The 16,381-nt window shown below is 52.7% G+C and overlaps 1 protein-coding gene across 3 annotated transcripts in view; it reads left to right on the top strand.

Annotated features, from left to right (window-relative positions):
* RPH3A (rabphilin 3A) overlaps positions 1–11,350 on the top strand; it is a 32,286-nt gene extending 20,936 nt beyond the window's left edge. For all 3 annotated transcript variants that reach the window (XM_050318602.1, XM_050318603.1, XM_050318601.1), the window contains 13 exons: positions 1,114–1,251; positions 1,374–1,469; positions 1,610–1,669; positions 1,741–1,956; positions 2,946–3,025; positions 3,595–3,669; positions 4,781–4,890; positions 5,513–5,639; positions 6,064–6,120; positions 6,306–6,457; positions 7,470–7,551; positions 8,066–8,162; positions 8,517–11,350. In XM_050318602.1, the coding sequence (XP_050174559.1) occupies positions 1,114–1,251; positions 1,374–1,469; positions 1,610–1,669; positions 1,741–1,956; positions 2,946–3,025; positions 3,595–3,669; positions 4,781–4,890; positions 5,513–5,639; positions 6,064–6,120; positions 6,306–6,457; positions 7,470–7,551; positions 8,066–8,162; positions 8,517–8,647 (1,421 nt within the window). In that variant the 3' untranslated portion in view covers positions 8,648–11,350. The remainder of the gene's footprint in view (positions 1–1,113; positions 1,252–1,373; positions 1,470–1,609; positions 1,670–1,740; positions 1,957–2,945; positions 3,026–3,594; positions 3,670–4,780; positions 4,891–5,512; positions 5,640–6,063; positions 6,121–6,305; positions 6,458–7,469; positions 7,552–8,065; positions 8,163–8,516) is intronic.
* The last annotated feature ends 5,031 nt before the right edge of the window (positions 11,351–16,381 follow it).

Below are 16,381 nucleotides of genomic sequence, written 5' to 3'. Positions count from 1 at the left end.
CCACACGATGGAGACACATCCTATGTGTCTGGGTGGTGTTTTGGGGTGAGCCCCATGGGAGGGCACTCACTGTGGGCACCCAGGTTTAGTCACAGCCCAGTGGGGAGCTCCAGACGAGCCTGTGCCCAGCCTGGTGCTCCCAGCTGATGATCTTCCCCTTCCCATGCAGCAGCACTTGGGGAAACCACTTCATTAAGACCATTTAATCACGACAGTAGCTGGTGCTGTTAAACTTCCCAGCCCCACAAGAGGCAGCTTTTCTTGAGCCTCTGGCTCCTGCAAGTCAGGGAGGCTTTGCCAGCTCTGCAGGTCCCTCGCAGTGCTCAGCATGCTCATGCCGTGCCCATGATTTTCCTAAAGCTCCCTTGGAAAATTATTTATTGCACTGCTATTTCTGCACCACGGGGCTCCTTGGGCCTGGATGCTCGTTTCCATTCCTCCCTGCTCTTCAGCATCCCGGTGTTTTTCCCTCCCTCCTCTCCCCCACCTACAATCTGTTGCGTTTCGCTTTCTCCGGTGACCCTGAGAGCCCAGCCAAGGAGAAACATCCCATTTATGTCACAGGCAAGATTTATACCTGGCATCTCCAGTGCCAGCCAGGTGAGCGCCGGGACCTTTTCCATCACATCCGTGGGTTGCAATTTGTCACCACGGAGCGCTCTGGGCACCCTGGAGTGTGTGGCTGGGATTTATCTGCTGGGTGATGGAAGTGAGAGGCAGAGGCAGCTGCCACCCTTGTCTCTTTAATAAATGGAAGATGATCAACAAAAGGAAAATATGATCCCCCTTGTCCTGGGGGCTGTGGAGCTGTGATGCCTTAGGGGTTTGATGGGTGCTGAGGACTAGGTGATGGATGCCTCTGGCCTTGTTTTCCCATGGGATTTCTGCATCTCTTGGTGTTCCCATGGTTTGATGTGTCCTTTGGGCTTTCCTGACCACTGTGTGCAGGTTTGATGGTGCAGAGCCCTCCTACTGCAGACCCCAAAGCTCTGGCAGTGATGCTGTAGTAGCTGTGCCCATTCTCTTCTCCTCTCGCTGACACTCAGACTGGGCTTCTCCCAGGGCTGGAGTTGGTTTTCCAGCCTCACTGCTGACTTTATCCCTCTCCCGCAGGCAGCGACACTACAGCATCCCCCAGGGGGAGCCGCAGGCCGGCCGAGGGCCGGGCGGGTCCGTGTGGCAGCGAGGACACCGGTGGGGACACCGAGAGCCGGGACTACGGTGCCGAGAGCGGCGTCAGCAGGAGCCCTGGTGAGAACTGTGCTCCTGCATCCCTGTGCCTGCCTCTGCACCCTTTGGGGGAGAGGGCTGGGGGGCACAGGGCTGACAGCTGTCTAAGGGTTGTCTGTGCTGCTTCTGTCCCCTCCTTGCAGGTGTGAAGAGAACCAACTCCGTTCAAGCCCCGCGGCCGCCCCCACCAGCCACTGCCGGACCCGCTGCTGGTCCCGCTCCGGCAGCAGCCCCCGCAGGTAGGATGTGATGGGGATGCAGCCAGGAACAGTCCCTGAGGGCACCCCAATACCCTGTTTGTGGAGTTGCGGTGCTGGGGCGGGGAGAGTGATGGAGGCACCTCCCAGTGACCCCCTGCTGATGCTGTGTTTGTCCCCAGCGCCGCCGGCAGCAGCGAGGCCGGGCCCCGGGGCGGGCGGGCGGTTCCAGGAGAGACAAGGTAAGACAGGGCTGTCTGTGAGGGGCTGGGGGGGCAGAGCCCACCGGGGGCTAACGGGGTCCCTCCCGCAGCGAGCCCACCGCTGGGACCCTCAGAGCCGGCCCGCGCCGCCGCCAGGGAGGAGCGAGGAGGGGGCTACGCCGCGCCCCCCGCCAGGGAGGAGAGGCCGGCCTGGCAGCCCCCCGCCTTCCAGCAGCCCCCCACACCCGCAGCCCCGCAGCGGCAGCAGCAGCAGCCCCGGGAGGAGGAGGAGGAGGATGCCAACAGCTACGACTCCGATGAGGGCAGTACGTACCCAGGGTGCATGGAAGGGAGGGAGGTGTTCTTTGGGAAACGTGGGAATTTGAGGAGATGATTGCTGGGGGAGCCTGACTCTCACTGTGAGGTGGTGGGTCTCCGGCCGGGAGAATCCTTGGGGAACTCTGCATCCCTGTGGTGGGGGCAGCATCACGTAGGCTGTCCCTGCTCAGTGCAGTTCGTGCAGCCCTCGGAATCTTTAGCTGGTTTCGCACCAAACACTGAGCTCTGATGTGATGATTCAGGCTCTGAGCCTACATCACCTTCCTGTTTCCATATTGAAGTCCCTAAGGCAGCTGCCTCTTTCCATCCAAGCATCCCTTGCTCTGAGGAACACCACTGGCCTGTCTGTAGGAAGGGCTTGGTGGCTGCAGTCCCTTTGCACCCTGAGATCTGGGTGTTCAGCCATTTGCTCCCCTAAAAGAAAGGGAATTTGCTGCAGGAGGGTGAGCATCTGTGGAGAGCATCCTGGGTGGGAAGAGCTGCTCAGGGCCAGGAGCAGGTGCTCGGGTAGGAGCAGCTGGACCCAGCTGAGGTTCTGTGCCTTCTCTTCATCCCTGTTGTATTTCCGTGGTGATCACATGAAGACAAGCCTGAGTTGGTTTCTCCCATTTTGGGAACCAAGCACTGACTCCCAGCCTTGGGAGGAGATGCTGTCCCTGGGCTGGAACATGATCTCAGGGTGGCATTGCTGTGGGAAGGGTTTGTAGGGTTACTCCTGCTCTGCCTGGTGAACACTGAATTCAGCTCCAAAGCTCCAGGCTGCCCTCCCTGGGCAGTCCCTCCTCCACAAGGCTTTGACCAGAGCTCCTGACCAGCGCAGTTTTGCCAGTGCCAGCCCAGTCTCATGTGCATTAAACAGCTTGTACATTTGACCCACAAATCTTTCTAATTATTACTAATCGGGGCTGATTAAATGCAGTTATTGGCTGGGGTTTTAACGAGGTTCTGTTTCCAACTCCTTCTCCCTCTCTGTCAGCCACGCTGGGAGCTCTGGAGTTCAGCCTGCTCTATGACCAGGAGAACAGCTCCCTGCACTGCACCCTCATCAAGGCCAAGGTAAGTGCTCCTCTTTTTTCCCATTTTGTCCCCAGTTTAAGTCCGTCTGGCTCCTGGTTTCTCTGGTATGATGGGATGGAAGCCGTGTGGCTGCTGACAGAGGCTGCTTCCTTGGGAGATCCAGCCTGGCCCTGTTGGCACAACTGCTTCTGGCTGGGGAAAGTTGGGGTGCTTTTCCTTGAGTGGATCCAAGAAATCTGTGAAGGTGATGAGGCACTGGGATGGCTTCCCAGAGAAGCTGTGGCTGCTCCATGCCTGGAACCGTTCAAGGCCAGGTTGGACAAGTCTGATGGAAGGTGTCCCTGCCCATGGCAGGTTAGAACTTGGTAATATTTGGAGTGTCTTCCAACTCAAACCATCCTGTGGTTCTGTAATTCTATGATTTTTCCTCGAGTGAGTCTGATGCTTCAGCACATCGTGGCACCCACGACTGCTCGGGGCAGAGAACGAGGCTCTTGGTTCACTGAACATGTCTTCTCTTTGCTGAGTTGCTTCATGGGCAGCTTTTTCTGTTCCCTGGCTCAGCTGAAGGAGGATTCATGTGCCATGTTCTCTTAATCATCTTTTAGGGCTTAAAACCGATGGACTCCAATGGCCTGGCTGATCCCTACGTGAAGCTGCACCTCCTGCCCGGAGCCAGCAAGGTGAGGCTTTGCCTGGTTTGGTGCATTTTGGGCTGGGATGGAGCAGAGGTTTCTCAGAGCCCCCTCAGGCCCCTTCCTTGCATCAGATTTTCCCCCTTGATTTCTCACTCACTGCTGCTGTTTCCCCCTGGGGGTGTCTCTGAACAGTGGTGATGTTCACAGATGCTCTCCCAGACCCGAGGAACAGCTCATCCTGCAGGCAGGAATCTGCTCAGGGATGAAAGGACGCTCCAGAGGAGTCAACACTGTTAATGCATCACAAAACATCCGACCAAGAATCTATTTATTGCCAGAGTTTGAACTACCCATTTGCTTTGTAGCTGCAGCATGTCCTTGTTAGAGCTGTGAGGAGAGAACCATTGAGGAGACTCTGGTTCCATCATGGAAATCCCTGGAAATCTCCTTGCCCAACCCAGCCAAACTGATCTTAGTGGAGCAACCTTGGAGGAAAGGGTGACCAGCACTGCCCCAGCAGGTGCTCAGGGGGTGCAAAGCTTTTTCCCTGCAGCATTTTTTTGCTCAGAGGAACTAAGAGTAAAACAAGGGGAAAACAGAAAGTAAACCCATGGGATTGATATTTACAGGTTTGCTTTTATGTATGTGGGGTTTCTGATCTTGTGCAGAGTAAATCAAGGTGTTGTGATCTTGGGAATTGCTTTGATTTCTGTTGCTCTCCTCAGCTGATTTTTTTAAAGTATTTTTTAATGTTTAACGTGTTTGTGAAAGATGCATGACCATGTGGCAGAGCTCCTCGATTCCCCAGCTACCACCTTTTTTAGACCACGAGAGCCATGACCTGAGCCCCCACAGCCTGCCCTGTGCACCTTCTTCCTTGTACAAGTGTCCTTGTGGGAAGAGATCCCAGAGAGTGACCAAAACCGGGCAGTGAAGGCTGCCCTGGCCCCCACGTGTCACCGAGTCCCTGGCACTCCTGTAAAGGTCCACCTCGTTGGGCTGGTGATGCTCGCCTGGAGCTGATGCCTCACCAGCACAACCCAGCCAAACAACCCCCTGTGAGCCAGATGGGATGGAGCATCTCTGCCAGGAGCTGGGATTTCGGTGGGGAGGGGTTCAGGGGTGTAGTTATGGCGTGGTTTGTTTGCCGTTGCAGTCAAACAAGCTGAGGACGAAGACGCTGCGCAACACCCGCAACCCCGTGTGGAACGAGACCCTGGTGTACCACGGCATCACGGACGAGGACATGCAGAGGAAAACCCTCAGGCAAGTGGAGGAGCCTGGGATCCCATGGAGGGGGGGGATGGGGACTGTGGGGCTCCTCACGTGGAGGAGAGCACTGGCAGCAAAGTGCAGGGGGTGATGGGGCACCTGGAAATGCAGAGGTTTTGGTTAAAAATCGCGATGAACTTTCTGATTTGGATGGTCCTTTTAACAGGAGAAAAGGGCATTTTGACCCTGTAATTTGATACTAAATTATTGGCATCACTGTAATTCTTATTGGTGTGTTATATGTGCATATTGTGTATCTCTGCTGATCGAACAATATCCCAGCAAAATATTAGGATGCTCTACTTAAATAATCTCTAAAAATTTTTGGTGTTATACTTCCTACAGAAAATTTCCACCTTTCCACTGTTGATGTCCTACCCTATCCCAGAGCAGCTATTAAAAATGTTGATTTTTTTTTTTTTTTTTTTTGGCCAACCAGAAGTTTCAACCAGGTTTTCTTCCTCCTCTTATCAGAGGAGAGATAGATGGAAGGTGGTTTTAGGGGGGCTCTTCTTGGTCCACACCCCCAGCAGAGCCCCTGCAGGGGTGGGTTTAGCTCTAGAGTGAGGTGCTGCTCCAGCCTGGTCGATGTTCCACCTTCTCCTCTTCCCTTCAGGATCTCTGTGTGTGATGAAGACAAATTTGGCCACAACGAGTTCATTGGAGAAACTCGAGTTGCCTTGAAAAAACTCAAAGCGAATCAGAAAAAGAACTTCAACATCTGCCTGGAGAGAGTAATACCGGTGAGTGCCTGAGGGATTTCCTTCTGCTGCCCTTCGTGTTGGGGTTGCAAACAAATGGCACGTGAGGGAGGTTGGGGTGGGTTTGGGGTTGGAGCTGACGTGCCCGACTTCATTGGCACCTTTAGGAGCCAGATTCCCACCTGTGTCTGGGCTGATACGACACATCCAGCCCAGGAGATAAGAGTGTGGTGGGAATCCAGGGGAATTGACTCTGGAGACCTCTCCTGTTGGCGCAGTCACTGTGGAGGAGAGGGCAGGTTGCTCCGTCCCTGAGCTCTGCTCCCCAGTGTTGAATCTGCTGAGGTGAAGGTTGATGGAGCAGATGGACATTCCTGAGCCCAGCGAAGGTGCTGGACTGGGCTCCCAGAGCTCTATCCCAGCTGTGGTCACTCATGGCAGTCTCTTTTTCCCTTTCCCATCCAAGACAAAACGTGCTGGAACAACGGGTGCATCCCGTGGGATGGCTCTGTATGAAGAGGAGGTAAGTCCTTGCAGGACAACGCGCTCCCTGCATGCTTCCCGCACCGTCTCCTGTGTGTGAGCCTGTTCTCCCACCCCTCACGGAGAAGGAGGTTCCCTCTTTTCCTCCTTGCCTCATCTGCTCTGCCCCTGACATCTTCCTGGCTCAGCCCCCCTGTCCCCATCTCTGGTCTGTTCCTCCCGCAGGTAGATCGTGGTGGGGACGTGGAGGAGCGCGGGAAGATCCTGGTGTCCCTGATGTACAGCACCCAGCAGGGCGGGCTCATCGTGGGCATCGTGCGCTGCGTGCACCTGGCGGCCATGGACGCCAACGGCTACTCCGACCCCTTCGTGAAGCTGTGAGTGAGCCCTGGGGACGGCTCGGGGTTGTAACACAGGGGCACAGAGCCACCTCCTGTCCTTGGGCAGCAGCTGGCGGGCTGGGAATTCCTTCCAAAACCGCTGCAGACCTGGTGCAGGAGGAGCTGTCCACCAGCAGTGACTGTGCACGGTGGAGGTGCCCCCACTGCGGCTGAAAGCTCTGTGAGACTGGCCCAGCCCTTGGTTCCTCGCTCCCTGTAGGTCCCCAAATGCCCAGATCCAGTGGTCACCTCGTGTAGAATCACTGAATCATTGGATAAGACCTCCAAGATCATCGAGTCCAACCTTTGACCCAACATCTCATGTCAAGGAGAGCACGGGGTCCTTCTCTCTCCATCTCTGCCCCACTGTGGCTGCAGGGCAGGGGTGGCTCTATGTCCCTCCATGCCCCACTTCCTGCCCCATAATCCCACGTGCTGGGTGAAGCTGGGAGCCCAGGGATCATCTCGTCTATCCCTGTCTCCAGTGGTTGGGTGGCTCCTGGGAACATGGGAGAATAAAGTTGTTCTAACTCCAACCTCATAAACTGTGACACAGAGAGGACCCTGCAGCCATTGCTGGTGTTGTTGTCATTGCTGTTTTCTCTTTACCTTCAGAAAAAAAACTCTGTTCTCCCTAAAACTCCTTCAATAACTCTTGTGTTGAACATTTTGCACATCTCTTTATAGCTGAGGTGGAACTGAGCAGTTTTCCTTCTCAGTCTCTTTTTATTTTTTTTTTATATTTTCCATTTCCACAAGCATAAGAAGGTGAATTTGTATTTTAAAATAAACTTCAAACATGGATCCAATTAATTTCAATTCTGGATCTCCATCCAGGCTGCCCAGCCCCAGCCCCACATTCTTCCCACCTCCTCTAGAAGGTGGGGAGACTGGCCTTAAATAAATATAGTCAGTGCCTTTTTTTTCTAGCACAGAAACTCACTTTTTAAGCTTATAAGCTCCCACTGTTCCTACATTTGAGTTTTGAGCTGTTTTCTGTTGCCCTCAGTTGGCTGAAACCTGATATGGGAAAAAAGGCCAAGCACAAGACACAGATTAAGAAGAAAACGTTGAATCCCGAGTTTAACGAGGTAGGGATGGATCAATTTTTTTTATATTAATAAATCAATTTAGCTAATTGCTGTGTTGTATGGAGGAGGTGGAAGACAAACTCTCTGAGGGTTGATTCCTTGCTCAGACTCCTTTCCCACTTCTATGTCCAGGAGTATTTTGGGAATGACTTTGCCATGGGGCCAGGCAGAACACACACCCTGAAGCCTCCCTGCTGCTGATGCTGCTGACTCTGTGTCGCCCTGGCTGCGGGTGTGGGTGGGATGGGCACCCCTGGGGTCCCACCACGTGTTCTGCTTTGATGGGACACCTGGAAAGGGCTCACATGGGTACAAGGAGTGCACTCAGCTCCTGTGATCCTGAGAGAAGAGGTGCTACAGGGAAGGAGCATTTTCCCTGTGTTCATTTTAACTCTTCTCTCACTGGATTTTGAATCCAGGCTGCACAGAGAACATGTGCAATCCCTTAGCTGCAGGTTTTGGGAGGTGTTTTCCTGGAATGCTTTGCATGACGTGTGTTTTTCTCCTTCTGCAGGAGTTCTTCTATGACATAAAGCACAGCGACCTGGCCAAGAAGTCACTGGACATTTCTGTCTGGGATTACGACATCGGAAAATCCAACGACTACATTGGTGAGCTGAAAATCTCTGCACTCTGGGGTGTGTTTTTTGGTGCCCAAGACAGTGTTTGCTGTGTGGGAGGGGTGTCTAGGTCACCTGCCCTAGTGAGGAACCCCAGTGGGACCATGGAAACTACTAGGGTGCTTGTATCAGACCACCACATGCGCTGCACCCGCTGTGCTGCCCCATCTCCAGCATCCCGGGAGGCCTTTTGGGCAAGCAAAGCGTCTCGGGGTTTTGCCATGAGGTTTTTGCTCCAGGAGGTGGAAAAACTGTTGCAAATGTGAGTTCTGTCCCTCTGGAGGGGTTTACTGGAACATCAGCATCTCCTCTGAATGCCGTGTCTCCTCTCTCCCTGTCTCCCAGGCGGTTGCCAGCTCGGCATTACGGCCAAGGGCGAGCGCTTGAAACACTGGTATGAATGTTTGAAGAACAAGGACAAGAAGATTGAGCGCTGGCACACTCTCCAAAACGAGAACCACGTTGCCAGTGATTAAAGGCAGCTGCTACCCTGCCCTCCCCAACAGCCCATCCTCTGCCAAGCCCCTGTAGATCTCTGATGTCCGTCTTCCAGCGCAGTCATGCCTTGCTACAGCCTCTGGTCCCAGGGCAGCGATGCTCTTCTGCCTCCTCTGAGCATCCTCTGTCCTCACCTCCGCCTGAAAACCAACCCAGATCTTTCATGTTCTCTTCCTCTGGTTTTTTTTTTTTTGTTTTGTTTTGGGAGGGAGGTCACTGAGTCCCCCTGGTGTGTAATTTTGTCAAGCAATAGTTCCCTCCTGACTGTTCCTCTCTCTCTCACGCGCCCCGTGGTAGCGTTCCCGTTGTGTGTCCGATGCTCCTCCAGCCTCTGCTCCTCTGGCTCATCCCACTGGCTCTGGTATCTCCCAGTGGGACGTGTGGCAGCCAACCTGGCTGTGCTCCTGCCAGGCACTGGGGCGTGGAGTGCTGGTGTTGTCGGAGCATCGGCCCATTCTGCTTGTGTGATATCGATACCTCAGTCGCAATAATGAAAAAGCTCTTTGGCTTTGGTGTGGGTCGTCACCGTCGCCTGGTGCCTGTGTTGTCATGATTAGGCCAAAGCCCGTGTCACCGGTGTAATCCTGCGAGTCCTGCTTGAGCTTTACTTCTGGTTTGGTCCACTTGAGCAATATTGTGGCACACCCTTTGCTGAGAAGATCCACCAACAACACAATAAAAGTTATGAGGAATAGGGAGCTCTGTGCTGGTGGGGAAGCAGGTTTGGGTTGGTTCACGTGGTTCCTTTTGCCCGAGGAACTCACAACACTGTTGCTGTAGGAGCCCACCCGTTGTCTCAAGGTTGTGACTACCTCCTCTTCACCTCTGAGCTGTGTAGTAGTGACAGAGCCCTGAGGGCAGTCCCTGGGCCCCCTCAGACCACCCCTCCTGCTGCTGAGCATTTACCACGCTCAGGAGGGAAGCTGGGGGAGATGACACTTCCCACCAAGTAGCTGTGTGCAAGGATTATTGCTTTGAATTGCTTCAAAACACCACAACTACTGAAATTAGCTGGGACAGGTAGAGGTCTTCCATACTTCAGTTGTCTTGGTTTTGTTTTGTTTTGTTTTTCCAATTCTGCACAAGAACCACTGTCTTCAACCTGCGCTTTAGTTATCTCCTGGAGCTGTTCAATCTGTCCTCAATAGCAGGAGAGCAAAGGTGTTCTCAGACTGATGCTGGTCAGGTTTAGTACCATTTGCTGGCTCTGGACAACCTCAAGCATAGTTGATAGTAGCACAATAAGCACTATGGAATATATTGTCAGTGGGCTACACACTGAGCATGTTGTATGAAACCTCAACCCTTTCAGTCCATGACCCCACATGCACCTGCTGCTGCAGTCAGCTGGGGAGCTGTCCTGTGGCCTGGGCAGCTCTTTCCTTTCAGTTGGAGGAGTTGTTTTCTTGGTATTTTCTTTAAATTGTCTTTTTCCCCCAGCAGAACTTCCTCCAAGTGCTGACCCTCCTTGACCGTCCCCGTAGCTCTGTGCCAAGCAGTGTCACCAGCTCTGGGGTGACACAAACCTCCGTGTGCAGGGCAATGCTGCTGCTGCAGAGCAGCCCTGCCCCAGCCTAGTCCAGGGTCTACACAGCCAAGGAGGTCTGTGTTGCCTCCCACGGCTCCCACTCTCCCCATCCTTGGACCACCAGCTGGGGAAAACCAACCTAAACCACCCTGTGCATCCTCTGCTTTGTCCAGCCTGAGCTGGGAGACCTCTTCCATCACCCCAGACTCATCCTGTGGCACAAAGAGTGTACTGGAAGAGGATACTGGAAAATTTTACCCTTCTTTCGTGGAGTTCTTGACTCCGTGCTGGCAAGAGTGAGATCTCTGAGCCAGACTGGAACAACCCTGTTCTTTGGGATGGTTTCCCTTTGTGTCCTGTGCTGAAACCTCACTGCTCTGGCTGAGCTGGTTCAGCTGTGGGATGGTTGGACTCCAGGATCGAAGGTTGGACTTGATCTTTGAGGTCATTTCCAACCTTAATTATTCTATGCTGCCCTCTCCCTTCCAGGGTGATGAATCTGGCCAAAACCTCCCTGCTCATCTCAGAGCAGCAGTTGGGCCCAGAGCTATGCTGGAGAAACATGTAACTGGGGTAAAATTACCTTTAAAAAACATTCTTTAAGGAATTCTTCAGTGTCCCCCAGCCCTGCAGCAGCCCAGCCTCCTTTGTAGGTGCAGAACAACTCAGTTAAGGTTGCCATGACCCTGTCCTGTATTGCCATTCTCTGTCCAGCCTGCTTTCCCTTCGGACAAAGGATACTCAAACCATCTCTTTGCACCCACAAAAATCGAGTGCAACCTGCCAATCTCCTCAGTATTGTGCAAACCACGGTCCTGGTCTCTGCCACCTTCTTCTCAGTTTTTCTGATGGTAATTTCTGCCCTGAATGACTTCTTTTCGTTGTAAATAAAGCATGCACATCTGGATTGGGAATGGTGAAAAGCAACAACAACAACAAAAAGAAGAAAAATAAAAGCCTCTTCTACTGCTGTTTGCATTCAAAGTCGCATGCAGTGATTTTACAGCAAAATATCAGTTTACAACTATTAAGAGAAAAAGAAAATGTTACACAGGAACTAGAAATACTCCAGTCTTCCGCTGCATGCAGCACAACATCCTCTCTTGGTGTGGTATCTAATAAAGTGAGACTATTGGAAAAGACAAAAAAACAACTGTGCTTTTTTGGCTTCTTTCATTCCCTGTGGGAATATAACTCCCGTGGGTTCATCCGTAGGACTTTGTGGTGGGCTTGGAGGTGCTGGGGCCTTGGGTAGGGTTTAGGATATTGAGTTTGGGATGGTGGGCACAGGCTCTTCTGTCACAGTTCTGCAGAGCTTGGTTTGGCTTCTGCACCCAGGGTGGGTAATTGGGGTGGTGTTGGGAGTATCTGGGTTAAATCTTGGGGATGCTGTAGGGGTCGATCCTTTGTGCCCATCCAAGGCATCCATGGGCTCCTACTCACTCTGTTCCTGGGGGTGAATGCCATGGGGAATACCATGAAGTTTGTGGTGGTGGTGGCTTCCCTCTGACGCTCCCTTGGAGAGCAAACCCCTCCCATGAGAAACAACCTCCCAGTGCCCTTCGTCACACCCCAGTTTGGAAGAGCAGGAGCCGTTCTCTCCTCTGACTGCAGCTCCTGTTACTCCACTGCAGGAGAACATCCCACCAGCCCCTGCACAACCCAAACAATGAATTTCCTCTATTTTCAGGTTTTATTTGAGTGTTTTTAAGCTCCATTTCCAGGGATGGGCACGCTGGGCTGTTGGAAGCCCCTGGGGCGCAGCTCCAGAGGGTGATGCCCCAGCCCTGGGTTGGTGGCATCGCCTCTCTGAGATATCACACCCTTCGTGTGGCCAGAAGGGGAGCGTGCGGCCGAGCCGGGCGGGTGGGGGGTGGCCGGGCTGGTGGCGATGCCCAGAGACAGCAGTAGATGTCACTGGAGCTCCAAAGATGGAGCGGGAAAGAGATTTCAGAAGACATCCCTCTGTTTCCAGGCATGTTGAGAACTGCGGGGCCAATTTCACCCCTCCCTTCTGCTGCTGCTGCTAAAGCTTGTTCTCTTCCAGACCTTCGGTGGCACGGAAGACTTGGGCCTTTGTCCTCTGGAAAGGGTGTTCCCAAGGAAGTCTATCAACCTTAAAATTGAGCTTTAACTTCCTTTCATCAGCTTTTTTTTTCAGCCTTCTTCCCACTGATTTTTCCTCTCTGCTGCTGCCCAGAAAGTAGCCAGAGGAGAGGTCCCAGTGGAGAAGTCCCAGTGATGAAGTCCCATCCAAGAGGTCTCATCCAAGAAGTCCCAGCTGAGAGGTCCTATCCGAAAGCTCCCAGCAGACAGGTCCCAGCAAACAGATCTCACCCAAGAGCTCCCAGCCAAGAAATCCCACCTAGGAGATCCCGGTAGAGAGGCCACTCAACTCCAGCTGAAGACTGGAATGATCATCCCCCGCATTCCCTGGGCTGTGTTCCACTGCAGGTGATGCAGCACCACCTGGGGTTGGTTGTGAAGTCCCGAATGGAAAAGGCTTCCAAACAGAGAAACAGGGATTTTATGGGAACAAGAGACGCTCCTTTGGTCCCCCCACCCCAGTTGTTATTTCTCCTTCCATTTTCCTGTCAGCTGCTCTGAAAAGGAAACCCTTGGATTGCAAATTGCTCTTGAACAGGACCATTCTTTGCCTCTCCTGCTTTTGTAGGTGGGTTCTCAGTTTTAATTACACCTGAGAACATCTGAGTTGTTCTGCTGTTCCCACCGCTTTCCTCACGTGCTAATTAGATTTAGACCTTTGGTGCAATCAATAGATTCTCATCTTGGTCCTGGCCAGGCCGGTCCTGGCCAGTAATTTACAGCTCCGATTGTTGTGAAATCAATATAGATTTGCTCTTCATTGAGAGGGCTGTAAAATACGGGTGACAGCAGCACCGAGCAGCTGACGTAGAAGCAGGTCCCCTGCTGATCTTGGACAGGGGCCAGGAAAATCAGAGAGGAAAAGCTACAGGAATGTTGAGTGAGCACTGGGATGGAGACACTGACAAAGGGTTGCTTTGCTCCTGGAGCAGGAGATGCAAAACACAACACAGGCCAAGTGGCTCCTCTCCAAGGTGCACGTTGCTCCATGAGGTCATGGTGGCACCCAGTGACCCAGCTCATGCCAGAATCCTGTTTTTTTCTACCTCCTTGGGGTATCCTTCATTAAAAGAACTTTTTAGGGAGCTCTCACAGTGTCTTGCACGATCCTGGGGCATCAGGAGGGCACTGAGGTTCTCCTGCTTCACTGAGCAGGACAGAAACCTTCCATGGCTTTTCAGCTGGGGGAATAAATAAATAAATAAATAAATAAATAAATAAAGCTTTTACTATTTAACATTTTACTTAAAAAATAGAGGAGCTCAACTAAATAAATCCCTTTTCTATCCGCTTTCAAGCCCGGCTTTTCAAAAAGCCAGCGGCTCAAAATCTCTTTATCTCACAGGGCACAGATAACAATGTAATTATGAGCTGGGATCAATGGCTTTCATCTCCTCGGTCCTCAGCCTAAAATAAACTGTTATTCTTTCACTCAGAGGCAGAGCTGGGGCTACCAACTGCTCTGGGCTCTTGGCCCACTGCAGAACCAGTTAGGAGAGGTGAAGATCTGTGCTGGGGTCTGGAGAGGCCACAAAGACCTGCCTGGGGGAAGCTGAGGTTTGGGTTGTTCCCGTTTCTGCACGGGGAGACACCTTTGGGGACATTTTGGGGGTGCTGGGCAATGAATCAAAGCCCCTCAATGAGGGTCATGGGCAGGGAGCAGGTGAACTGGGAAGATCAGGCAGCGGGAGGTCGGCTCCTGCCTCCAAACCTGAATGAAGCAGCTGGAGACGGAGATGGAAACTGCAGTTTTCTGCTTTTAGAGATCTGAGAGCTCTGTGAATCCATTAGAGATAACTGATTTCGCAGGTTTTCTGGCAGCACTGCAAAAAAAAAAACCAAAAAAAAACCCCGACAAACTGTCTCCTTTCAAAAACTGTCCAAGCAAAAAGACTCATCTTGATCTGGTCAAACTGCAAAATAAAAGCGGTGGCAGATAAAAAGGAACAACAGCAACAAAAGAAATTTACAGTTGTGTGGAAGGGAATTGCTACTGAGAAGCCTTCAGGGTGTTTGCAGCCAGGATGGGCTGAATTTGAGAGGGAAGAAGCCTGAGAAATTTGTAGGTGTCTCTGTCTGTCCTCTTTGTTCCCTGATGAGGGTCAGCATTATTAATTAAGGGCCAGCCAGGCAGAGCTGAATAGCTGATGGGTATCTACCTGATAAGAGCCTTGTCATGGAAACCCTGAGTGTTACAGCCGAGATCTCAAGAGCCTCAGCAAATCAGGGCTTTATTCAGCCTGAAGACAAAGAGTATTTTCCTTTTAAAATCTAAATTATTCAGCTCCCTGTGACTCCTACTCCGTTGTGAGAGGCAGGTGGGATCTCCAGGGGCTGAATTCAGTCTGTGCCTTATCTCCAAAGCTCTCCCCAAGGACGGGTGTTCGGGAGCTCTCACCTTGCTGGAGCTCACACAGCTTTCACCCCCAGCCACTGCTCTCAGGGTGTTTAATAGCCCAGACTTTAAAACTGGCTGTGATTGAGTGGCTGGGAAGTTTTCAGAGAAAAAAAAAACTTTTGGAGACAGCCAGGCAGGAAAACTGGGCATAAAAACCTGCCTGAGGGAAAGATATCCTGCCAGGCCAGAGGACAGTAGGTCAAGGTGGGTTATATCCCTGGAGAATAGACTCCTTCCAGCCCTGGAAGTGTCCAAGGCCAGGTTGGACAGGGCTTGGAGCAACCTGGTCTAGTGGAAGGTGTCCCTGCCCATGGCAGGGAGTGCAATGGGATGAGTTTTAAGGTCCCTTCCAATTGAAGTTGTCCTGAGATTCCATGGGGAAACAGAAGCACGAAGCAAAGCGTTGTTGAACTAAAAACCCAATAAAAGGGAGAATAAACCCCAGAAGGTCCCTGGGAGGGGTGCCCAGGGATGTTCTGGTGCACAGGGAGCGTGTCTGGTGCACGAGGCCAACCCTGAGCTCTCCTGGAGACGGAACCTCATCGATCGCTTTTGTTTTACAAGCGGCGCTGCCGTGATAATATTTGGCAGCAACATTAACCCTGAAATATGAGCTGCACTTGGGCCTCTTTATATTTAATTGCATGAAAAATGACACGGCCGTGGCGTTTGTGCCCTGGAAATCTCCCTCCCTCTCCAGCAGTGCCGTGGGGGAGGTGCTGATCCACAGGCTGGGGACCTGCCCGGTGCCAGCGCCGTGGAGCCCGTGTGACACAGGGGACAGTGCTGGTCACCCTGTGTCTTCCCAGTTCCTGGCATCTCCCGGTCCTGCAGCAGTGACCAAAGGTGCTGCAAAGTCTCCTGTGCTCATGGAAGTGGCCACTGGCAGAAGGAGCTTTGGCAGCTGTTGCTGGGGCAGAGCGTGATGGGATCAGCATGGGGAGGTGGGGGCAGTGGGGCCACCCATCCCTGGGAACAGCTGCTGGTGGTGGCAGCGCAGCATTTATTCTTCCCAGTTTAGTTTCCATGTCTTTTTCTCCTAATCAACTTGAAACACTTGACAGCATCCTACACAGGAGCTGTGGAGAAAGGCAGCGTGAAGAGGGAGGTGGAGCCGGGTGGTGCTGACATTTAATTCAGACAAGGATTTCTGCTAAAAAGGATTTAAAAATGACTGTCCTGGTGCAAACCAGCTGCAGCCAAGTACATGGGAGAGCTGTGGGCACAGGGGTCTGGTTTGTCCCTGGGATGGGGGAGGATGTGCACCCCGGGGGTGTGTGGGGGGTATTCCCAGCCAGGACCTGCTTTAGGAAAGGCGTGGGGGCACGGGGGGAGAAAGGTGACACAGGTGTCAGGGGTCAAGCCTAAAACTTGATAAGAAGCCTCATGGGTGTTTCCAGTCCCGGGGTTCCACTGTGCCAAGTGTGGGACTGGCCCCTGGCACCCAGCAGGATGAGGCTGTGAAGCCTGTTGGCAGCAGGTTGGTTTAATCATCAAATTGCAGGGGAAGGAGACGTGACAGGTCACCTTCGTGACCGTCTGTCACACGTCCTTCCCTGACCCAACCAGCACATTCCATCCTGCACCATCTCTGCTTCCCCTCCATCATTAGGGATCCTACATCACCCCACAGACACCTCCTGACCTGACACCTCCCTTTATCCTCAGCTGCCACTGGTG

The sequence above is a fragment of the Myiozetetes cayanensis genome, unplaced genomic scaffold (assembly GCF_022539395.1).
Source record: "Myiozetetes cayanensis isolate MyiCay16 unplaced genomic scaffold, myiCay2020 scf21, whole genome shotgun sequence".
Classification (NCBI taxonomy): domain Eukaryota; kingdom Metazoa; phylum Chordata; class Aves; order Passeriformes; family Tyrannidae; genus Myiozetetes; species Myiozetetes cayanensis.
Note: the sequence above shows the minus strand (reverse complement) of the source record. Positions and strands in the feature narration are given on the sequence as shown.